Below are 26,451 nucleotides of genomic sequence, written 5' to 3' on the forward strand. Positions count from 1 at the left end.
ACAGGCCATCTGTAAGCTGGAGACTCTAGGATGCCATTAGCATGGCTGAGTTCAAGTCTCAAAAACTCAGAACCAGGGGAGCCAATGGTGTAATTTTCAGCCTGAGGCAGAAGGCTTGAGAACCTTGGGTGCCACTGGTATAAGACCTGGAGCCTCAAAGACAGAGATCCTTGATTTCTGATGTCCAAGGGCAGGAGGAGGAAGGTGTCTGCGCTCCAGGGGAGAGAGTGGGGAGAGAGAGGTGAGGAAAGAGGGAGACAGAGAGGAGCAGAGAGAGGAAGCGGTGAGAAGATAGAGGGGGAGAGAGAGTGAGAGAAAATTATTTTCTCTCCTTGTTTGTTCTATCCAGGCCCCCAGCCAGTTGGATGGTGCTTGCCTATGGTGAGGGCAGATCTTCCCTACTAAGTTCACTGGTGCAGATACCAATCTTCTCTGGAAACACCCCTCACAGATACACCCACAAGTAATGGAAAGAGTGCCTTACCAGTGCTTTAGGTATTCCTTAATCTAGTGAGATTGATACCTAAAATTAACTGTTGCTGCAGACTTTTAATGAAATTGAATTGAAAAGCCAGGAGTAGGGTTGTAGATATTATATAACAATTTAACATAATTAAGGTATCTTTTTAAATTAGTAAGGAGAGGAAATATTATTCCAGTGACCTAGAGGGCCCCCGCCGCCTGCCCCCTCCAGTTGTCCTGCCTTTCTGGACTGAGCCAGTGTACATTTTACATGTATTGATTGATGTCTTATGTCTCCCTAAAGTATATAAAACCAAGCTGTAGCCTGACACATACATGACACATGTTCTCAGGATTTCCTGGGGCTATCACAGGCCATCGGTCACTCATATTTGGCTTAGAATAAATCTCTTCAAATATTTTATAAAGTTTGACTGTTTTTGTTTTTGTTGACAGTATTAGGGTAGATGTAATTGGGCCGAATATAGATTTTTAAGTTGAAAGTCATTTTCTCTTGGAATTTGAAGGCCTTGCGTCTGTTTTCTTCTGTTGTTACTGTGAGGCCTGATGCTATTCTGGTTTGTATTCTTTGTTTGTGACCCTTTTCTCACTCTCTTCCTCTCCAAAAAGGCTCTTGATCCTCTTTTTTTAGAATGTATTTTCATTATGGAAAACTTTAAATGTATGTAAAAGTAGACAGAATAATATAATGAACCTAATATCCATAATCAGCTTCAACAATGATCAATTTATGAACCATTATGATTTCCAGAAATAAAGGTTCCTTTATTTAAAGTTGCATTATCAATATCACACATAAATTGTTTAATGAAAATTACTGAATATAGTCAAATATCCAGACATTATTCAAATTTTAAATTTTCTCATAAATGGCATAAATATTATGTATGTTTACAGTTTGATTCTGCATCTCAATTAGGTCTACATGTCTATATGTCTGTTAGTCTCTTTCAATCTATAAGTTCTCCATCTGTGTCTTTTCTTTTTTCCTTGTAGTATGTTTTTGAACACACCAAATTATTTGTGCTACAGAGTTCCCACTGGTTGTAAAATTTCAGAACATCAGAGATAAGAATGTTCCTTAGAATGGTTCTTTTTTACTCAGTGTGCAGGACACGCGTTGGCTGTTTTAGCCAGGAAACTCAGTGTCCTTCATGTTCAGGAATTCTCTTGTGTTATTTCTTCACCATATCCTCCTCAGTCTTTTTTTCTGTTCTTTATTTGTGAGACTTTTATTATTCAAGTGTTAGACCACTGAATTGATATTTTACTCTTTTCTTAACTTTTTCCTTTCTCTTTGTCTTTTTGTTGTTGTTGATGTTTCTTGGGAGATTTGTTTGACTTCACTTTCTAATCTTCTAATTGAATATTTCCTTTTTTCTTTTTAATTTCTAAGAGCTTGTTCTCTCTACCATTTTTGTACTATCCTGTTCCTATATTATGACTGCAGTGTTCGTTTATTCAGTAAATATTTATTGGAGTGGCGGGCACATTTCTGGGTCATAGAGGTGTAGCAGAGAACAAAGAAAAGCCTCTTTCTTCTTCTTCTTTTATTTTTTTTTGGGACAGAGTCTTGCTTTGTCACCCAGGCTGGCGTGCAGTGGCGATCTTGGCTTACTGTGACCTCCAGTTCAAGTGATTTTCCTGCTTTAGCCTCCTGAGTAGGTGGAATTACAGGCGTGCGCCACCACGCCTGGCTAATTTTTTGTATTTTTAGTAGGGACGGGGTTTTGCCATGTTGCCCAGGCTGGTCTTGAACTCCTGGCCTCTAGTGATCAGCCTGCCTTGGTCCCCAAAGTGGTGGGATTACAGACGTGAGCCACTGCACCCAGTCGAAAGCATCTTCCTTCTCGAAGCTGACATTCCAGTCAGGAGGAATCGCGTATTAAATAGAACAGTGTGTAGTGTGTTAGTTGGTGATAATTCTGTAAAGAATAATAAAGCCGTCCAGGGGAGTTAATGAGTAATAGGATAGGATGGTTACCTGTTTGTACTGGTGGTCATGGAAGGCTAACTTGATAAGGTGGCATTTGAGCTGAGACCTGAAGGAAGGAAGGGATTGAGCCTTATGGATATCCCAAGGAAGAGCATTCTAGGTAGAAAGAATAGAAAGTGCAAGACCATGGGTTGCAAGTGTACTTTTAATATTTGAGGAACAGCAAGTAGGCCTTTGTAACTGGGATAGAATGAGCAAGAGAGAGACTAGTAGGATGTATAGAATGGTAGACAGATCGTGCAGAATTTGGAAGGTCTTTTGTAGTTCATTGTAAGAACTCTGGTTTTTGTCTGAGAAAGCTTTTGGAAAGTTTCGAGCAGAGGAGTGGTATGCCTTTTCTCATTTATGTTTTAAAAGCATTATTCTGGACACTCTTTGGATAATAGATTATAAAAGACAGTTTTGGAGACTATTAAAATAATCTAGTTGACAGATTATAGTGTTTTAGACAAGGTAGTAGTAGAGGAGGGTCTGTCTTGCAAAAATATATCCAAATTTGAACATCTCCTCCACTACTACCTTGTAGTAGATGATGTAGTAGAGATGGTCTAATTTGGATATATTTTTGCAAGATAGAACCCACAGAAATTGCTGATTAACTGGACCTGAATTATGAGAGAAAAAGAGGGAGTAAACGATAATGCCAAAGGTTTTGGCTTGAGCAGACAAGAGAATGGCATTTCCGTTTACTGAACTCGTAAATAATACAAGTGGAGTAAGTTTGGGAGAGGTCAGGAGTTTGGTTTTAGATATGTTAAATTTGACATTCCTTTTAGACATTAAAGAGGAGATGGTATTTCTTTTATTTCTACAAAGGGGTATCTGCTAGTTTCAGGTTTGATGGTTATAAAATGGAAGAAGGAAATGGAGGAAGAATCTGGTTATCATGCTGTTTAGTATGCAGACATACCCCTGGTTTCGGTCTGGCGCACCCCTCTTCCTCTCTCTTCATGTGTATTTCTGTGTTCAGCTTCTGGTTCAGATTTATGTTCTTCAGATAATAAACCTTTGTGTGAGGACTAGGGTAGGGTATTTGTTTGGCTACTTGGGGTAAGGGTGGATGCCTTGAGCTCTAACTTCTTACGGCGATGAGTGAAAAAAAAAACTTTATTGAGATGTAATTTGCAAATTATAAATTTGTCCATTTAAAGAGTACAATTCTGTGGTTTTTAGTGTATTCACAGCATTGTGCAACCATCACCATAATCAATTTTGGAACATTTTCATCACCCAATAAGAAACTCTACTCATTAGCCATCACTTTCCTATTCCCCTTTCCTCTCAGCCCTAAGCAACCACTACTTTCTGTCTTTATAGATTTGCCTATTCTAGACATTCCTTACAAGTGGAACTATAATATATGGTCTTTTGTGACTGACTTCTTTCACTTAGCATAATGTTTTCAAGGTTTATCCATGTTGCAGCATGTATTAGTGCTTCATTCATTTTATGCCTGAATGATATTCTGTTGTGTAACATGTAGTATATATTTTGTGTCTCTGTCCATCAGTTGATGGACATTTGTGTTTGTATTTGTCAGGGTTCTCTAAAGGGACAGAACTAATAGTATATATGTATATGTGTATGTGAAGGGGAGTTTGTTAGGAGAAGCGACTTACATGATCACAAGGTGAAGTCCCACAATAGGCCGTCTGCATGTTGAGGAGCAAGGAAGTCAGTCCAAGTCTCAAAATCTCAAAAGTAGGTAAGCCAGCAGTGCAGCCTTCAGTCTGTGGTTGAAGGCCTGAGAGCTCCTTTTTAGCATTTTATGTGCTTATTAGCCATTCGTATATCTTCTTTGGAGAAATAGCTATTTAGACCCTTGTCCTTTTAAAAAATGGATTATTTGTACTGTATATATATAAATCACAGTGTACGTCCAAGAGTCTAAAAATTGAAGAGCTTGGAGTCTGATGTTCCAGGGCAGGAAGCATCCAGCACGGAGAAAGATGAAGGCTGGAACACTCAGCAAGTCTCCTTGTTCCCCTTTCTTCTGCCTGCTTTATTCTAGCCATGCTGTTGTATAGTATATTAGCTGATTAGATGGTGCCCACCCAGACTGAGGGTGGGTCTGCCTCTCCCACTCCACTGACTCAAATGTTAATTTCCTTTGGCAACACCTTCACAGACACACCTAGGAACATTACTTTACATCCTTCACTCCAATCAAGTTGACACTCAGTATTAACCATCACAATGTTGTTTCCACTTTTTCAGCTGTAATGAATAATGCCATCATGAACATTCGTGTACAGGTTTTTGTGTGGATATGTTTTCAGTTGTCTTTATTATATATCTAGGAGAGGAATTGCTGGGTCACATGGTAACTATATGGTTAACATTTTGAGGAACTGTCAGGTTGTTTTGTACAGTGGCAGCACCATTTTACATTCTCACCAGCAAGGTATAAGGGTTCTAGTTTCTCTAGATCCTCATCAACAGCTGTTACTGTCATTCTTTTAAATTATAACCACTGTAGTAGGTGTGAAATGGTACCTCATTGTGGTTTTGATTTGCATTTCTCTGATGATTGATGATGTTGAATATCATTTTTTGTGCTTATTAGCCATTGATGTATCTTCTTTGGAGAAATAGCTAGTTAGACCCTTGTCCTTTTAAAAAATGGATTATTTGCACTGTATATATATAAGATGCTAACAATGGAGGAAACTGGATGTGGAGTATGTAGATGGACTTAACAACAGAAATGCCAATTATGAACTTGGCAAAGATAAAATTCCTCATACTCTAACTACACATGGTTTATTTTTTACAAGATTAGAGAAGGAATAAAAATATGAAATTATATTTGAAATAATATTTTAACTTATTTTTTTCTTGTGCTGACCATCTTTTTAGGATTTCATTATATTTTATATCATTTTTAATACTGTGGTTTGCAGATGGCTTACTAAAAAAGGGTGAGTGGGCAGGAGCTGTGACTCATGCCTGTAATCCCAGCACTTTGGGAGACAAAGGTGGGCCCGAGCACTTGAGACCAGGAGTTCAAGACCAACCTGGGCAACATGGTGAAACATCATCCCTACAAAAAATAGGAAACTTAGCCAAACGTGGTGGAGTGTGCCTGTAGTCCCAGCTCCTTGGGGGGCTGAGGTGGGAGGATTACTTGAACCTGGGGAAGTTGAGGCTGCAGTGAGCTGTGATCGTGCTACTGTACTCTAGCCTGGGCAAGAAAGTGAGACCCTGCCTCAAAAACAAACAAACAAAAATTAGGATAGAGTTAATGTTCTGAATATTAGAATTTAAAAGATCACTTAGAAGTCACTTAAGGATGCTAGAAAATTCTATCATCACTAAAAACATTTTATTAATTGTGTTATAGTTGTGAGGCTGTACTATGTAATAACGACTTTTTTGTTGGTAGGGTTCTTGGTAAGGCAATTTTGACTCACTTAAGAAAATATCGGCTGGGCGTGGTGGCTTATGCCTGCAATGCCAGCACTTTGGGAGGCTGAGGTGGGTTTATCATTTGAGGTCAGGAGTTTGAGACCAGCCTGGCCAACATGGTGAAACCCCATCTCTATTAAAAATACAAAAATTAGCCACGCGTGGTGGCGCTCGCCTGTAATCCCAGCTGCTCTGGAGTCTGAGGCAGGAAAATCGCTTGAACCTGGCAGGTGGAGGTGGAGGGTTCTCTGAGCCGAGATTGTGCCTCTGCACTCCAGCCTGGGTGACAGAGGAAGACTCTGTCTCCAAAACAAAACAAAACAAAAAACAATAAAACACACACAAAATAGAAAATATCTAATACCTAAACTTTAAGGTGTGGTTGTGCACAACCCAGTATTGACTTTTTTCCTGTAAAATACTTAATTTCCTCAATATCTGTTTTTATTGGTTGATGTTATAGGTATAATATTATTTTAGACAAGTTTTATTTTTACTCTGTTTTTTTATTCACTGCTGTGTAAATACTTTTGATAATACCAGGTCTCTGCTTTTGAAGAACTTGAAACTTTGAAGGTAGTCTAGATAGTCTTTATTTTTCTTCTATTTATAAGAATTTTACAAGTGGAGAGACTTAGTCTTCTAACTTTCCTATGATTTCTCATATTTAGATTCTTTTTAAAAGCTTTGCTTTATATTATACATTATATGTTGTATATTAGTTAGTATATTTTATATTGGCTGTTTGACCACATAGTGACATAATGAACAAGAAGTTACATTTCTGGAGAGCATTTTGTGTTAGTTTTACACTCAATTACAGAGACAATCACTACCAGTAATACTAAGTACTTAAGTAATTGTCAGTCGTATTTTTAAAAGAATTAAGCTAAGATGGGATAATAACAATAAAGAGGAAATTTGTTAAAATTTTAATTTAATAAAGTACATTATTTAATATCAGCAACATCAAACTAAAGCAACTAATAAAATAGACATTTAACCTAATGAATGTTTTTAATTCTAGTGAAGCTTTTTAACATTTGCATTTCTTGAAAGGTGATTTTTTTATGTGCCTGAGCCAAAGAAGTTTTTGTATATATGAAACATATATATAAAATAATTTAAAAATCTTACAAGGTTTATATCACTGTGTCTTAATCATCTTAGCATGGATCAATGCTTTCTTAGATTAAAAAAAAAAGCAAACTCCCAATCCAATTTTATAAATGCAGTACTGGATACCATAGAATCAAGGGAAAAGTGAACTGGAAAAAGAAATATCCATGGCTTTTATAAACCTCTTTACAACTAGGGGAGTTTATTATCATGGGAAATAAGCTTCACTCAATAAGAAAAGAGAAAAGAGAAGATGCAAACCTAATTCTGAGGGAACTGAAGAATCTTCTGAAGATTATGGTAGAGAGAGAACAGTCTTTGCAAATAAATTCTGAATTGCTTCTGTCAGTCATATTCTGTATTACAGTAACATAAAAAAGGGCAGAAGTAGCATCTTTCTCTAAATGTGTACTACCTTCAAGTGAAAAAGGAAAAGGAAATTGTATTTTACCTTTCATAATTGTTGATAAAGACCACCTTGTATGATTCATCTTTTTAAAGCCATCATGTGTTTGTAGGAATCATTTTCGAAGGTCCATTTGCGTAGATTACTGACTATAAAATAGGGAAATGATGAAATCACCTGTGTTATGCAGTCGTAGGTATTGCACATTTAAGTGCAGCATTTTATGTTCATAATAAAATTTAAGATTGGAACTTCAGTTAAAAATTTGGTAAATACTAAAGTTTTTGTTGCCCTAAAAGGTAGAGATAATTTTTAAAGAAGGTAAATTAGTTTATTATCATGTTACTCAGAATTTGCAAACACAAATTCTGTTCCTGATATTTCTTATTTTTATTATCTGTGGGTTTTTTGATTATACCTAAAAGTAATAAAACTTTTTCTTCATTAAACTCTTTTATAATATGAGTGGTATACTTCATTTCTTGTTGAATAAAAAAATTACGGGGTTCTCCAGTTTATTTCTCTTGTCAGCCTATTGCCCCCATATATCCCTGCTGAAACCGTTAAGGCTCTGTTACCATCCTCAGTGACTTTAACTTTGAATTTTCTACCATCAGAACTGCATAGTTAACCACGATCAGGATGACTGGCACAGAGAGCCCTGAATCTTTCTATGTTCTGTGCTTTATATAAGCCTGTTTATGTAAAGTAATCTAGGGGATTCTGGAAAACAAGTGTGTTTTAGCCATTAATAAAACAGTTACAGATGAATTGTAGTTCAGAGAAGTAAGTAGAAGGAATATCCTTTAACGACAAATCGATTTTTGTCTACAACACAGGTCTTTTGCTTACTTATAATGGAAATGCTTATAGATGTGTCAGGACCCATTTTGGCCTTTGGGCCAAAGACCTAGTATGGCATCTGGCATATAGTAGTTTCTCTATAAATGTTCCATTCTGCTTTTTAGTTGACCTCTATAGTAAAATAAGTATCAATGAGATCATCATGAAAATCTATTCATTTGTTTTTAATAATCTTTTAAGTGTTTTTATGCAGTCGCATTTGTTTAATGGGATTGAATATAAATGTAAAATGTTTGGACTTCTATGAGGGTAGAATAAAGTGGATAGGACTTCCTCACCAATTCACTTCCAAGACCAATTGGACTTCCTTCCTGTTCTCTTTTACATTGTAGTTCCCATGTTCTGAGTCACAAAGCAGCATTAATTTTGCCTCTGAGTTGTTTTTCTAATGTACTGTGCTAGCCACATGGAAAGTAGGAGAGCTACTTAAAACAAACACCGCCTTCAAATTAGAATGCCTTATTAAGATTTAAAATATTATGTATCATACGAGGCCTCTTTTGTAGAATTTATCATGTTATTGTAAAAGTCAAATGAGAAAATACACGAGACCTCTTTGAAAACTGTAGCATATTAATATTTAACTCTAGGCATAGTCTCCTCAGTGACATTGATGTAAATACACTCTCTCATGTAGAAGTGACATTAGAAATATAAATGCTTACATTTACATATAAAAGCCAACATTAAAGGTCAGACTAATTGAATAATATTATTGCTTCTTAAGATGTTAGATTACAACAAAGATGATAAATAGTAAAGGGCCTATAGACAGTTCTTGATTATGACCCTTCATTGTATGACTCTAGTGATTAAGTGATATAATATTGTGATGCCTGTTTTACAAATGTTTATCAAATACTTGGAGACTGTGACCCTTTGAGGCATCTTTTTTGGTAATAAAAATCCTTTGAGACTTTCTGTTTAAGGGCTCAAAAGATAGTGTTAACAAGTATACCCCCCTTCCCTGCGCCCAGGTAAAGAATAAGTGTTTAGTTAAATATTAACATGCATGTAATAAAATATTAACAGCTATTAAAATGTAACAAAATAAAATATACTTAACATTAAAATAAACATTATAGAATTAATCAGTCTGTGATGATTCAGTCCCTTGGAATCATCTTTTTGTATATGGATTATTACTGTATTTATTACTTACGAAAACATCTATTAATGGGAATTATTAGGTGATAAAATGTGGAAAAATAATCATGTTCTATTTACACAAGTTATTGATATGTTTGGGGCAAACTTTGTGCAACTAATTAGGAAACTGTAATATATAACACACTCCTGAGGAAATCATTAACTAGTGTGTACTCGTGATAATTCATCCCTTTTTTCTTGATGTCTGTTTTAGTGGACTAAATTTCATATCTAAGTTTTTCTGCTTGACTGATTATTTTAAGTTCATCAAATCCTCTAAGCTGGATGTATTTGGGGATAAAAGAATGTAGTAGAAACTGTTTTGTTTACTCAGTCTTTCAGCAGATTTATTGTACATATATGTTTTCATAACTTGTTTTGGAAGAGGCCCATGGAAGCCATAGAACCAAATGTGATGTGGAGAACAGCTGGGTATGTTTGGTTAATTCTGCTGCTGAATTGGAGTCTTCAGCTCGTGCCTGGTTTATAATAAAGTAACATGTATCAAACAGTTGGATAGGAGACATTCTTCTCTATATTGCCCTCTTCAAACACTGAGAACTCACTTACCTTAAGTGTACTAGATGATCTAATTGGGCTTAATATGATTTAGTGAGAGATAGATTATACCAAAAAGAGGCTGATTAACACCTAGTATTTACTGAAATAAAAATCTCTTGGCAGTACATAGCTGTAGGAAAGGACATGGCAATCAGCTTATAAATGACAAAATATGTGATAATTTTGTGTTACGTACAGAACTGTTGTTTGGCTAGGCGTGGTGGCTCACGCCTGTAATCCCAGCACTTTGGGAGGCCAAAGTGGGCGGATCACTTGAGGTCAAGAGTTCGAGATCAGCCTGGCCAACATGGTGAAACCCTATCTCTACCAAAAATACAAAAAGTAGCTGGGCATGGTGGTGTGTGTGCTTGTAGTCCCAGCTACTCAGGAGGCTGAGGCAGGAGAATCTCTTGAAACCAGAAGGCGGAGGTTGCAGTGAGCCGAGATTGCACCACTGCACTCCAGCCTGGGTGACAGAGTGAGACTCTGTCTCAAAAAAAAAAAAAAACAAAAAACAAAAAACAGGACTGTTGTTCATAGTGTACAGTACATAGTACAGTGTAATACCTGTGTTATAGGCAAACATGTATATAGTTAAATTAACCTGTAGTATAAATATATATACATATATATATGTATTTTAACCAGAATTTTGTTCTACTTTCTGCCCTTTCTTTGTTGATTACATTAGGATTGAATGCCTGTGAAACAGTTTATGAATGTTACACTGGTTCTCTTAGGTGGTATTGGAAAAAATTATTTTGAGCAGCATGTTGATGTTCCTCTAGCACCCTCTGCTGGATTTGAGAATTAATTCATTGGACTAGAAGATTAAAAAAAATTATTAAGAGGCTTAAATTTAATTATGTCTATCAACAAACCCCTCTTGGAAAGAGTTTGTTTAAAGATTTGAAGATTTTTTGCTGTCCTTACTGAGTAATTGATAGTTACAGTAATAATAAGCATCTTATAATTTTCTGACATTTCATTTAAAGTGAGAAGTTGTGAAAATAACTACGTTATCTCCCGTTGATTATTTCAACCCCCTGTGTTTTGCTCTAAGCAGGAAAAACAGAACATCTTCTTGATTTTTGGAGTGAAAACCAGATCATTAATTAACTAATTAATATATATACAAGAAGTGAAAACTTGAATTGTGGATTCATTACAGAATCACTGAATATTCTGCATTTTAACAAAATATATGACTATCATTTTGATAGAGAAACATATATGCCTTTTGGAATCTGAGAAAATATTTTAACATTGTTATCCTGGTTTCTTTTCTCTCTGTGCCCTTTACTTGCTTTTTAAAAAAATTTTATTTCCATAGGTTTTTGGGAAACAGGTGGTGTTTGGTTACATGAGTAAGTTCTTTAGTGGTGGTTTGTGAGTTTTGTTCCTTTACTAGCTTTTAAAATCATTTATTCTCAATCCTATGGGCTATTTCCTTGTGACAGGCTGGACTTTTTTCTGACTTACAGAAACTAAAATGAGTATACTGGGTACTGAGAAAACGGACTTCAGTTCTTTAAGGGCAAGAACTTTATCCTGTGGAGTGTAAGTTTTTTTTAAAGAAAAAATTAGCATTGGGCCCCCCTAGGATGATGCTCATTCTGGTGTGGGCTAAACATAAGAATTTCTCTGCTACAGTATGCGTCATGCTTTATACCTACAACCTCTGGGGGACCCTTGTTCTAAGGATTCAAAGTCAGCATTTAGAAATAACTTTTTTTCCACAATGAGAATCAGAAGCTTAAGTTGGGTAGCTGTCCCTTCTGGACATTCCAGTCAGGGATTCTTTATTTTTAAATTAAGATACAGTTCACATATCATAAAACTCACCCTTTAAAAGTATACAATTCAATGCTTTTAATATACAACTATTACCACTATCTAATTCCAGAGCATTTTCGTCACCCCACTAAGAAACTTCATATTCATTAGCAGTTACTGCCCTTTCCGTCTCTCCTTCTCCCCTATCCTCCTGCAACCACTTAATATACTTTTTGTCTCTGGATTTGCTTCTTTTGGACTGTTCTTATAAATGAAATCATACAAGATGTGGTCTTTTGTGTTTGACGTCTTTTACTCTTTTATATATGTCTTCAAGGTTAATCCATGGTATCACATTTATTGGTACTTCATTCCATTTTCTTGCTGGATAATATTCCATTGTATGGATTCACAACATCTTGTTTGTTCATTCATCGGTTGATGGACGTTTGGGTGCATTCCACCTTTGGCTATTCTGAAAAATGCTGCTATAAACTTTTGTGCATAATTTTTTGAACCTGTTTTCATTTCTCTTGGGTAAATATATGGGACAGGAATTGCTGGGTCATATGGTAACTCTATGTTTAATTTTTTTGAGCAGCTGCCAAGCTGTTTTCCACAGCAGCCAAACCATTTTACATTTGTATGAGTAATATATGAAGTTTCCAGTTTTTCTAATATTTTTCCAATATTTTCTGTTATTTAAATTATAGCTATCTAGTGAGTGTGAAGGTATCTCTTCGTGTTTTTAATTTTCATTTCCCCAATGACTAATAGTGTTGAGCATCATTTCATGTAGTTATTGGTCATTTACATATCTTTTTTAGACAAACATCTAAGTCCTGTACTCATATTTTGAGTTGTCTTTTTATCGTATGAGTTCTTTTTTTATTCTGTATACTAGAGCATGCTCAGATATATGATTTGTAAGTATTTTTTCCCATTCTTTAGGTTATCTTTTCATTTTCCTAATAAAGTCCTTTGATATACATAAGTTTTTTGTCTTTTAGTTTTAATTTTATATTGTTACATAAAATTTATACATATTTATGGGGTTCATGCGATATTTTGTTATGTGCATAGAATGAAATTATCAAGTCAGTAGTTAGGCTGTCCATCATCTTGAACATTGATCATTTCTATGTGTTGGAAATATTTCAAGATCTCTCTTCCAGCTATTTTGAAATATACAATACATTTTTGTTAACTATAGTCACCCTACTCTGCTATCGAACATTAGAACTTATTCCTTCCGTCTAACTGTATGTTTGTACCCATTAGTCAATCTCTCTGCCCTGCCACCCACACCCCGACACCCTTTCCAGCCTCTGATACCTATCCTATCATTCTACTCTCTACCTCCTTGAGATTAACTTTTAAAATTTTATATATATATATATATATATATATATATTTTTTTTTTTTTTTTTGAGACGAAGTCTCACTCTGTCACCCAGGCTGGAGTGCAGTGGCACAATCTCCACTCACTGCAACTTCTGCCTCCCGGGTTCAAGTGATTCTCCTGCCTCAGCCTCCTGAGTAGCTGGGATTACAGGTGCCCGCCACGGTGCCCAGCTAATTTTTATATTTTTAGTAGAGACAGGGTTTCACCATATTGGCCATCCTGGTCTTGAACTCCTGACCTCAGGTGATCCACCCGCCTTGGCCTCACAAAGTGCTGGGATTACAGGCGTGAGCCACCGCACCTGGCCTATACTTTTTTTTTTTTTTTTTAATAGAGATGGGGTCTCACTTTTTTATAGAGATTTTGCTCAGACTGGTCTTGAACTCCTGAGCTCAAGCAATCCTCTCACCTCAACCTTCCAAAGTGCTAGGATTACAGGCATGAGCCACCATGCCCAGCCGAGATTAACTTTTTTAGCTCTCACATATGAGTGAGAACATGTGGTATTTGTCGTTCTGTACCTGGCTTATTTTACTTAACATAATGACCTCTAGTTCCATTCATATTGCTACGTATGACAGGATTTCATTCTTTTTTTATGGCCAACTAGTATTCCATTGTATATATAACCCACTTTCTTAATTCATTTGTTGATGGACACGTAAGTTGATTCCGTATCTTTGCTATTGTGAATAGTGTTGTGATAAGTTTTTAATTTTATTTATTTATTTATTTATGCGTGCTTGTGCTTTTGCTATCTAAGAATCCATTGCCAAATCTAAGGTCATGAAGGTTTTTGGGTTTTTTTTTGAGACAGGGTCTTGCTTTGTTGCCCAGGCTGGAGTGCAGTGGCATGATCTCAGCTCACTGAAGTCTCAACCTCCTGGACCCAAGCCTTCCTTTCCTCTTTAGCCTCCCAAGTAGCTGGGACCATAAGTGCCCCTCACCACACCCGGCTAATTTTGTTTATTTTTTTGTAGAGACAGGGTTTCACTATGTTGCCTAGACTATGAAGATTTACCCCTATGTTTTCTTCTAAGAGTTTTATGGTTTTTAGCTCATATATTTAGGTCATTGATCCATTTAGAATTTATTTTTGTATATGATATGAGGTATGGGATCCAAATTTACTCTTTTGCCTATGTATATCCAGTTGTCTCAACATTATTTAATGAAAAGAATCTTTTCCATTGAGTGGTCATGGCACCATTGTCAAAAATAAATTGACCACCCAATCATGAGTTTATTTCTGGACTGTCAGTTCCTTTCAGTGGATCTATATGAATCGATATGTCTATCCTTTTGCTGGTACCACGTTGTTTTGATTATTGTAGCTTTTTTTTTTTTTTGAGACAGTCTGGCTCTGTCACCCAGGTTGGAGTACAGTGGCTCAATCTTTGCTTACTGCAACCTTTGCCTCCTAGGCTCAAGCCATTCTCTCACCTTTAGCCTCCCTTGTAGCTGGGATTGTAGGTGGCCAACACCACACTTGGCTAATTTTTGTTTTTTCTTTTTGTTTTGATAGAGATAGGATTTCACCATGTTGCCTAGGCTGGTCTTGAACTCCTGGGCTCAAGCTGTCTGCCGGCGTCGGCCTCCCAAAGCGCTGGGATTACAGGCAGGAGCCACCATGCTCGACTGATCACTGTAGCTTTGTAGTGAGATTTGCATTTATGACATATGTCTTCCATCTTTATTCTTTTTTTTCAAGATTGTCATGTTAACGTTTTGAGAAGTCTTTGGTAAGGAAAATTGTTTGGTTTTAATCTTGTGTTTCTCACATGCTTCTGATGATGAAATTGCTTTTTTATATAATAGCTAACAACACCCTGTGGGACTGGTATTCTGTGGAAACATTTTTTGAGAAGGGTGGGAGAAAAGTGACTATGTGGGGAATATTTTATTTGCCTTATCACGTCAGCAATATAGATAGGAATAGATTGAGTTAAACTCCCCCTTCCCATTTACTTTTTCTGTTTAGTCATGAAATAATTCATTCTAATGTTTTTTTGTTGTTGTTGTCAAAATATATACTTATAATTTTTTAGACAGGGTCTCGTTCCTCTTGCCTGGGTTGGAGTGCAGTGGCACGATGACAGCTCACTGCAGCCTTGACTTCCTGGGCTCAAGAGATCCTCCCACCTCAGCCTCCCAAGTAGGTGGGACTACAAGTGCGCACCACAATGCCTGGCTAATTTTTGTATTTTTTTTTTGTAGAGTTGGGGCTTCATCATGTTGCCCAGGCTGGCCTTGGGCTCCTGGGCTCAAGTGATCTGCCTGAGTTGGCCTTCCGAAATGCAGGGATTACAAGTGTGAGCCACTGTGCCTGGCCTAATTTTGTTAATTGGGTAAATAATGATACCATTGCCATACTTCCCCCTTAACCTTAATAATTTTGCTTTTGTTGTTTAAAAAATGTTTCTCGATATGGAAAATTTCACACATACGTGAAAGTAGAAAGAATATTACAGTGAACCCCCATGTGCCTATCATTTAGCTTCAACAGTTATCAGCTTATGACCAATCTTATTTTATGAACACCAACCCCCACCCCTAACTCCCGGGTTGATTATTTTAAACCATATCTAGACATTATATAGTTTTCATCCCTGAACACTTTAGTATGTATTTTTTAAAAGATAAGGGTTTATTTTATTTATTAATTTAAAAAATTTATTTAGTTAATTTTTTTTGTAGACATGGGGTCTTTCTCTGTTGCCCAGGCTGGTCTCAAACTCTTGGCCCCAAGCAGTCCTCAGCTTCCCAGAGTGATGGGGGCAACTGTGCCTGGCTCAAAGATAGGGGTTTAAAAAAATACTAATCATTATCACACCTAAAGAAGTAATAATAATTCCTTAGTTACATCAACTATCCAAATGTCCTCATTTACTGGTTTTCAGGGTGTTTTGAGTCTTCAGATAAAACTGTGAATATTTACTAGTTTCATCTTTCAGCAGAATGCCTGTTATTTTTAAATACTCGAGTAGTGTAAGTTATAAATGTCAGATTTTACTCAATTTTATCCTTTGGATTTAAATTATCTTGAGACCCAAAAGGATCATATTTGGATTTATTGCTTTCTTTAAAAAAAGAACAACTATTTTCTAGTATAACAGCTTATTAAGAAATATTTTTAATAGGTTGTAAAATCTAAATAAAGCAAATAGTTCATTGTAAAAGAATATTTTGTGAATTTCATGTTTGCAAAACACAGAGTGATTATATCCCAAAGCAGGATTATTCCATGACTGTGAAGACTGTCAGAACTAGGTGCATCTACAAAGGCCTCTAGAGAAGAAGAGATGTTTGTGTTTATGCTCTGCATTATGATAATCATTATGGGAATTATTTGCCCAGAAAGCGGTATAGTCATTTCTTAGTTATTCATAGACTGCTTGTGATCCATTACCATCTTTGTCTGTAAACAAAAAGAAATGGTGGGAGAGAAGGAAAATCAGATTAATCAAGTTGAACATTTAAAAAAACTTGGCTTAGGCTAAATGGTTTAGTTAATATAATAAATACTAATTTATTTTTTTCCCACGTTTCATCTAGGAAGGGAAAGCAAATTAGTAATGCCTTTCTCTGTCCCTATTGAACTACTCCATTGACAGACAGGACTCTAGGCATGACTTTTCTTTGCTACCGTTATCTTGAGACATGCTGGGTGTTGCCATAGTTCTATTTTTCTGCCCCCAACAGATTCTTGGTCATGACCAATTCTCTCTTTGGGACTAGTAATCCGCTACTTCCCAGGGTTGCATTTTCTCAACAGAAATTGTGTTCAAAAATAAAGATCTTGACTGGCTCTGGCCAGAAACTGACTCTTGCCTGAAAAACTGATAAATTAGACTTCATCATATGGAAACTTTTGCTTTGCAAGTGATACTGTTAAGAGAATGAAAAGACAGGACGTAGACTGGGAGAAAATATTTGAAAATCATATATCTAACAAAGGACACGTTTTCAGATTGTATAATGAACTTTTAAAGCTCACTAATATGAAAATAAACAGCCCAATTAAAAAATGGTGAAAATATTTGAACATATACTTCATCAAAGAAGATACACAGTTGGCAAATAGGTACATGAAAAGATGCTCAGTGTCATTAGTCATTGGGGAAATGCAAATTAAAACTAAAATGAGGTAACTACTACATGCCTATTTGATTGTTCGTAAAACCTCAAGAAACCAAAAACAAAAAATGATCATGCCAAGTGTTGGTGAGGATGTGGAACAAAGGAAAATTTCATATATTGCTGTTAGGAATGTAAGTTGGCACCGTCACTTTGGAAAACAGTGTGGCAGTTTCTTAAAATATTCAATATGGCTGGGTGCGGTGGCTCATGCCTGTAATCCCAGCACTTTGGGAGGCCGAGGCGGGTGGATCATGAGGTCAGGAGATTGAGACCATCCTGGCTAACACGGTGAAATCCCATCTCTACTAAAAATACAAAAAATTAGCCGGGCGTGGTGGCAGGTGCCTGTAGTCCCAGCTACTCAGCAGGCTGAGGAAGGAGAATGGTGTGAACCTGGGAGGCAGAGCTTGCAGTGAGCCTAGATGGCGCCACTGCACTCCAGCCTGGGTGACAGAGCGAGACTCGTCTCAAAAAAAAGAAAAGAAAAAAAAAAAAATTCAATATGCACCTATCATTTGACCCATTCATTCCATTCTTCATTGTTTACCCCGGAGAAATGAAAGTGTATGTCTTTACAAAGTCTTGCTCGCAAATGCTCATAGTAGTTTTACTTGTAATTGCCTAAACTGAAAACAACTCAAATGTCCATCAGTAGGTGAACAGATAAACCAGTTGTGGTCTATTAACAAAATGGAACAGTATTTAACAATGAAAATGAATGAACTGTTGATGCATGCAACCACATGGATAGGTGTCAAAATAATTATGTAAGGGGAAAGAAGCCCAGCAATAGAAAGCATAATATATGATTCAGTTTATATACAACTCCAGAAAATACAAACTGCTCTATAGTGACAAAAAGCAGATTCGTGATTACTGGGGTATGTGGTGGGGTGGTGAGGGCTGGAGGAAGGCATTACCAAGAGACATAAGGTATCTTTTAAGAGTGATGGAAATGTTTCCTATATTGATTGTGGCAGTGATTTAATGAGTGTGTTTGTGTTTGTGTGTGTGTATAAAAATTTATCAAAAAGTATATTTTCACTATGTGTAGGTTATTATATATAAGTTATACCTCAGTAAAGTGTAAAGAAAAAGCAAGCTCTGGCGCATTCTTCTTGAGTGTGAATTTTACATTGCGTTCTTGCAAAGAAAAAGAAATGAGGCTGCAGATCTACTCATCTAAAGTGTTAATTATCATTCTGGACTGTAGTGATCCATATCTTCTTTAAATACCAATGTTCATGAATTTAAACTTTTGTTTTCAGGCAACTACTCTTAGAGTGAGGAAATTAGAAGAAAACATTGAAGCAGAAAGAGCAGCGCATTTGGAATCAAAATTTAATTCTGAAATTATTCAGGTAAAATGTAAACAAATATTTTGGCCTGCATTTTCTTAATTTGTGTTACAACAGCTGGGAAAAACAGCACTATGTTCAGAGAACTAAGGTGTGCATTGAGAATGGGTCACATATTATGATGACACTCATTATTGTATATGAGGTTAGCATACAGTTGAGATATACTACCTTAGTGGAGGAGTTGGCACACTACAGCCTACAGACCAGGTCTCACCCACTGTCCTTGTGAAATTTTGTGTTGTCCATAACTGCTTTTGTGCTACAGTGGCAGAATGGAGTAGTAGTGACAGAGAACTTATCTGGCAGTCTACAAAGAAATTTGCGGATTAGAGTGTCCTTTTTCCGAACAGCTGTGGGTCGAATTTCTTTTTGAGCATATTGAAAAAACATGCATGTTATTTATTGAGTGCGTATCCTATGCATATCACTGTATTAAGAGCTGAAGGTGTAAAGATGAATAACCTCCTTTTGTAACTTACATTTCGTTGCCAGAGATACTAAATATCTATCTCCAGATATATAGATGCTTACATAGATGTACAAAATACTGAAATACAATGGGAGTATAATAAAGAAAAGGATTAAATCTGGGAGGGGGAATTAAATGGAGGCCTCCTAAGGAAACTATCCTTTTTGCTATGCCTTAGAGAATGAGAAGGAATTTCTAAGAGAAGTGAAAGCAGAACATTTTATTAGGGGTTAGCACACTACTGCCCATGGGCCAAGTCTGACCTGCAGCCTGTTTCTGTAAAGTTTTATTAGAAGACAGCCACGCCCATTTATTTACATATTGTTTATGGCTGCTTGTCGAGACAGACCTATAGTCCACAAAAACTAAAATATTTACTCTGTGACCCTTTACAGAAAATGTTTACTGACCACTGTTCTAAACAACTGCTTGGATAAAGCCACTAAATAAGAATGTACTTGTTTCCTTTTGAGAAATACTTGCATTATTGAGTGGTAGAGCTTAGGGAAAAGTTTGGAGATAATGGTGGAAAGGCATGATGAAGAGTAATTATGAAAGTCGTTTTTAATGCTAAGAAACTTAGACTTATTTTGAAAGCAGTGGAAAGCCACTGCAGCTTTTGGGACAGATATGAAATCTAAGTTTAAGAAAATAGCTCTGGTACCATATTGGTAGATAAAGGAAGGGAGTGGAGATAGGAGACTGGGTGAAGAGATGATGAACACCTGAATCAAGGCAATAACTGTAGCAATGGAAAGAAGGGCTCCTGTGTCAGAATAACAGTCCCTCAAAGATGTCCACATCTGTCCTTATCCTCAGAACCTGTGAATATGTTACCTTACACGGCAGATGGGACTTTGCAGATGTGATTTATTTGAGGATCTTGAGATGGAGTTTGTCCCAGTTTATCTAGTTGAGACTGATGTAATCATAAGAGTCCTGGCAGGAGGGTCACAGTCAGAGACAGAGATGTGATGACAGAAGCAGAGATCAGAGTAGGCCACGATGAGCCCAGGAATGTGGGTGGCCTCCAGAAGTTGGAAAAGGCTAGACAAGATTTCTTCCCTAGAGTCTCCAGAAGGAATGGAGCCTTGCTGACACTGTGACTTTAGCACCAGAAGACCCATTTCAGACTTCTGATAGACTGTAAGATAATTCATTTATGTCGTTTTAAGTTGCCAGTTTATGGTAATTGGTAATAGCAGTGATTGGAAAGATACAGGGGACAAACTGAGAATGCATGATTTTAGGTAACAAATTTGCAGTGTGAGGGGAAGAGCAATAGAAGAGAACACCAAGGTCTGCAATATGTGTGAAAGTAGGCAGATGCAGTTGACTGTCAAACTCTGAAGTCTGAAGAGAGACAATTGTAAGTTTTGAACATGTTGACTTTGAGGAGCAGTTTAGAGGTTCATAGTGCCCTTTGAGGATATGGTCATGCAAAGTCACCTGAACAGTGTACATTTACTCTTGTCATTCTGCTTTTTTGTGAACAGTTCCTTTCTTTATATTCTCTCAAGCACCTGCCGGTAGCTTATCTTGGATCAGCCAGTTTCCCAGTGTTAGGAAAGTTAAGGAAATTAGGTAGGAGGAGATTTGTTGGACCTGCTACTTTTTTGATTTTAATATTTAATAGACAATTATGACTTTTTGCTTAAATGTTTTCTCAGCATTTTGATAATATGCTTTAAAATCTAATAAATATGGTATTTGTTATGCTTCTGTTAAAGAGATTAATTTTAATGAAAATTATGTACCTATAATAGTATTTTTGTTTGCTTAAATCTAGGAAGGTAGAAAGTATCTTTATGAACTTAGATACTCAGTATAAACTGTTAAGATGTTCTTATTTCATGTTATTTAGCTGGCCAGTTATTATGTTTGAGCACTACTTTGTGAACAAATGTAATAGACTGTATGAAAATAAAATATATACACTTATTTCCAGAAGAAAAAGTAGTTTTAAGCTTATTTGGCTTTAGCAAGTTTGAAAATCATCTCACTTTATTTGTGCTCTTGAATTTCATGTCAAGGAGGATGGTGGGGTTGCCAAAATCAGTAAATGAAAAGTAGCTTTAAGCAGATAGATTAAAACTAATTTAGACTTAAAAAAGTTATTGCCTTGATTTAGGTGTTTATTATCTCTTCACCCAACCTCCTATCACCACTCCCTTACTTTATTTGCCAGTGTTAGTTACCAGAGTTATTTTTCTAAAACTTAGATTTGATATCTACATCAAAAGCTACTTATATTAAAAGCTACTGCTTTTAATATGTCTAAATTACTTAATTTACATTTTGAAAGACTTTTTTCCTATCTTGTTTTAATTAATACAGTTTATAGTGTTTTACCTTATTGTTTAAATAACTACTAATGCAAGTTGCAACTATATTTGTAAAGATTTTGATTAAAATTTATGTTTTCACTTTTGACTTTAATGAAATGTTCTTCTTACCTAAAATTCTCAGATCCCTATATTCGAGCATGTCTGCTAAAGCAAACTTGTATACTTTTCTTTAAGATCAGGTCCCCAAAATGGCATCAATAAGTAATAAGATTGAAGTTTTCTTTTTCTTTTCTTTTCTTTGTTTCCTTTTATGATTTCAGCTTTTATTTTAGATTCTGGGGGTATACGTGTAGTTTGTTACCAGGATATATTGCCTAATGCTGAGGTTTGGTGCATGATTGATTTTGTCAGCCAGGTATTGAGTATAGTACCCAATCGTTAATTTTTCAACTCTTGCCCCATTCCTGCCCTCTTCCCACTAGTAGTCCCCAGTGTACATTGCTGTCATCTTTGTGTCCACAATTATCTAGTGTTTAGCTTCTACTTATAAGTGAGAATATGCGGTATTTGGTTTTCTGTTCCTGTGTTAATTTGCTTAGGATAAGGGCTTCCAGCTGCATCCATGTTGCAGCACAGGACATGATTTTGTTCTTTTTTGTGGCTACATAGTAATCCATGGTGTATATATACCACATTTTCTTTATCCAATCCATCATTGATTGATGAGCACCTGCGTTGATTCCATGTCTTTGCTATTGTGAATAGTGCTGTGATGAACATAAAAGTGCATGTGTTTTTTTGGTAGAATGATTTATTTTCTTTTGGATATGTACTCAGTAATGGGATTGCTGGATCAAATGGTAGTTCTAAGTTCTTTGAGAATCTCCATTTCACTTTCCACAGTGGCTGAACTAATTTACATTCCCACCAACAATATATAAACATTTCCTTTTCTCAGCAGCCTCATCAGCATCTTAACATGCTGTTTTTTGACTTTTTACTAATAGGCTGAAGTTTTAAGTTCATGAAAAAAACACAGTTTCAAAGTTAGGTTTTTCACTGTAGTTGTGATACATCCCTGGGAATATATGGTTAATTACTATAAATATGAAAATTATTACCTATTTTTTACTTACATGGTTTAAAATTAATATTTGATATCTCAGTGCTATGACTTAGAAAAAATGAAAAGTTTTTATTTGAATCATAAATCTATAAATATTTACAAGTATTTCCAATGAGGTACATCTAATACTATTCAGTTTCAGAGTAGTTTGATGGAGAGTACTAAGTAGCTGTAACTAATCACCATCTTATAAACTACTGTTGAATATGTATATGAGATCTGTTATTAAGTTTGTTTGTATACTTTGGCATAAAAATGAGAAAGCAGACTTAAAAGAGATGACTCAAATTTGTTATTTTGTAGTCTGATTTTCTTTCAATTGATTGGTTTACCATTTGTGATTGAGGGTGCTTATTTTCTAAAAGAAGGTAGCACTGTAGACAAGAAGAAAATATTTCCCAGATTTACTATTTGACTTATAAACATTGGATTTAGACATAATATCAAAGAAAAATAGAATTTAAGGGGCACAATTACAAAATTTAAATCGAGTTGTATCTACCTATTTTACTACCTTACTTTAGTGTAAGAATAAACATTTCATGCCAGGTGCAGTGGCTCACACCTGTAATCCCAGCACTTTGGGAGACTGAGGCGGGCGGATCGCTTGAGGCCAGGAATTCCAGACCAGTCTGGCCAACGTGGCGAAACTCCATCTCTGCTAAAAATACAAAAATTAGCTGGGTGTAGTGGCGCATGCCTGTAGTCCCAGCTACACTGGAGGCTGAGGCATGAGAATTGCTTGAGCCTGGGAGGTGGAGGTTGCAGTGAGCTGAGATCGTGCCACTGCACTCCAGCCTGGGTGACAGAGTGAGACTCTGTCTCCACCTCCCCCTTCCCCCTGAAAAAAGAATAAACATTTCAATTATTCCAGAAATTTTGGATAATTAAAAAGAATTCTGGTTATTATCATTTTTATGGATTAATGTTGAAAAATTTTCATGGCGTCTTAGGCTTTGTTTCCTGGTGAGTTTATCTTTCCTAACTCAGGTTGTGTGTTGCCATTCCTATGAGGCTTGCCTCACACAGAGTTCCATAACTTTTCTCTGAATTCAGGACCTTTGTGCATACCTCTGTCACAGGAAGGATATACCATATCATTTTGCAGTCTATGTTCTCTTAAAGCCTATGAGCTCCTCAAGAGCTAAGACTGTGTAGTTTCATGATTATTGTATATATCTTGAGCATTAGGATATTGACTGGCATATATTAAGTACTTAATAAATATTGGTTAAATAAACATTGCCAGTCAGGCACGGTGGCTCACACCTGTAATCCCAGCACTTTGGGAGGCTGAGGCGGGCAGATCACTGGAGGTCAGGAGTTCGAGACCAGGCTGGCCAACATGATGAAACCCCGTCTCTACTAAAAAAAATACCAAAATTAGCTGGGCATGGTGGCAGGCACCTGTAATCTCAGCTACTCAGGAGGCTGAGTCAGGGGAATCGCTTGAACCTAAGAGGTGGAGGTTGCAGACAGCCGAGATCACACCACTGCACTCCAGCCTGGGGGACACGGCGAGACTCAATCTCAACAACAACAACAACAACAACAACAACAACAACCACCACAACAACAAATTGCCTCATTAGATCCTTGTAGCCACCCTGCCAAGTAGATAGTCTAGATGACATTATTATTATTCACTATTTATAGATGAGAAGCCTCAAGTATTTGGAGTTTTAGTAATATGCCCAAAGTCACATTAATTTTGTAGATCTGGGATTCAGCCCGAGTTTTGTTGGTTTGTTTTATTCTATTATCTGTCATGTTTGGACAGCGTCAAACCCAAGTTTTATGGGTCTAAAACCCATGTTCTGACTAATGTGAAACTTTTTTTTTCTCTCCCCACCCCCTCTTTAAACTATTTTCTAAAAAGAAACTCTTTTTCTTTTAAACTTTATTTTCTGAAAAGGTAAACTATCTACAGAGTTCAAAAATTAAAACAATATTAGATTGAGAGTTCTTGCTTTCATTCTTGTCCCTCCCATTCCTCTACCTTCCTGCCTGCTTATTTTTATTCTTTTCACTTATTTACCCCAAATGTAGCATACTATATACACTGATGTGGAACCTGCTATTTTCAACATATATCAACAATACATTGTTCTTGAATACTATGTGGAGAACTACATAGATAATTTTTAATAGTTGTTTTGAAAAGAGAATAAACTCGTGTATTTTACAGCAACATGGATGGAACTGGAGGCCATTATCTTAAGCGAAACAATGCAGACACAGTCAAATACCACATGTTCTCACTTAGAATTGGGAGCTGAATAATGTGTACATATGGACATAGAATGTAGATTAATGGTCACTGGAGACTCAAAAGGGTGGGAAGCTGGAAATGGGGTTAAGGGATACTTAATGGGTACAGTGTAAACTATTGGGTGTTGATTACACTAAAAATCCAGACTTCACCACTATGCAGTATATCCATGTAACAAAACTGCACTTTTACACCTCAATTTATTTATTTTTGAGACAGGGTCTTGCTCTGTCACCCAGGCTGGGGTGCAGTGGTGCGATCTTGGCTCACTACAGCCTTGACTTCCCCAGCTCAAGTTATCTGCCTGCTTCTGTCCCCCAAGTAGCTGGCACTGCAAGCGTGTGACACCACTCCCAGCTAATTTTTGTATTTTTTGTAGAGATGGGGTTTTACCATGTTTCCCAGGCTGGTCTCAATCTCTTGAGCTCAAATGATCCGCTTGCCTCAGCCTCCCAGAGGGTTGGGATTATAGGCATGAGCCACTGTGCTTGGCCTGTAGGCCCTTAAATTTACACACACACACACACACACACGCGCACACCCATGGGTTGTTTTGTAGCCTTTTTATAGCTACATATAATTGTTTTGTTGGAATGAACTTGTTTATTCATCCTATGGTTGGTGGACACAGGGAATATAGTTTGTTTTTTCTTTTTTTTTGAGACGTAATGTTGCTCTTGTTGTTCAGGCTGGAGTGCAGTGGCACGATCTCAGCTCGCTGCAACCTCCGCCTCCCAGGTTCAAGTGATTCTCCTGCCTCAGTCTCCCTAGGGGCTGGGATTACAGGCATGCGCCACCACGCCCGACTAATTTTGTATTTTTTAGTAGAGACAGAGTTTCTCATGTTGGTCAGTCTAGTCTCAAACTCCCAACCTCAGGTGATTTGCCCACCTCGGCCTGGGAATATAGTTTTAAAATGTCTTTTTATGTAGAATTTCAAGTGTATGCAAAAGTGAAATAGGAAAATGAACTTCCCACATAGCCATCGCCCAGCTTCAATACTTACCTCATGTCAATGGTGTTTTATCTCTTACCTCCTAGAACTCTCCCACTTTCAGACTTTAAAATTTGTTTTTATTTTTTATTTTGAGGGAAGGTCTCACTGTTAACCAGGCTGGAGTGCAGTGGTGCAATCACGGCCCACTGCAGCTTCGGACTCCCTGGCTCAAGGGATCTTCCCTCCTCAGCCTTCTGAATAGCTGGGACTACAGGCGCTGGCTGCCTCCAGACTATTTTGAAGTGAATCCCAGATATCAAATCACTATAACCATAAATATTTCAGTCAAATAGTATTGTTTGACAATAAGAACATCACTTTTCTATAGTAAGAAATCCATTATAATCTATATATAAGAATAAAAAGATCTATTAAATTTCTTAGGCTTATAGAGATACTCATGTTATAATGTTTCTTTTTTTTTTTTTTTTTTTTGAGACGGAGTCTCGCTCTGTCGCCCAGGCTGGAGTGCAGTGGCCGGATCTCAGCTCACTGCAAGCTCCGCCTCCCGGGTTTACGCCATTCTCCTGCCTCAGCCTCCCAAGTAGCTGGGACTACAGGCACCCGCCACCTCGCCCGGCTACTTTTTTGTATTTTTTAGTAGAGACGGGGTTTCACCGTGTTAGCCAGG

The 26,451-nt window shown here is 36.8% G+C and overlaps 1 protein-coding gene across 1 annotated transcript in view; it reads left to right on the top strand.

The window, feature by feature from the left end:
* Positions 1–26,451, top strand: part of CCDC171 (coiled-coil domain containing 171) — a 399,166-nt gene that overhangs the window by 67,276 nt on the left and 305,439 nt on the right. The window contains exon 8 of the mRNA XM_030920340.1: positions 18,576–18,668. Within this exon, the coding sequence (XP_030776200.1) occupies positions 18,576–18,668 (93 nt within the window). The remainder of the gene's footprint in view (positions 1–18,575; positions 18,669–26,451) is intronic.

This window comes from Rhinopithecus roxellana, chromosome 16 (assembly GCF_007565055.1).
Source record: "Rhinopithecus roxellana isolate Shanxi Qingling chromosome 16, ASM756505v1, whole genome shotgun sequence".
NCBI lineage: Eukaryota > Metazoa > Chordata > Mammalia > Primates > Cercopithecidae > Rhinopithecus > Rhinopithecus roxellana.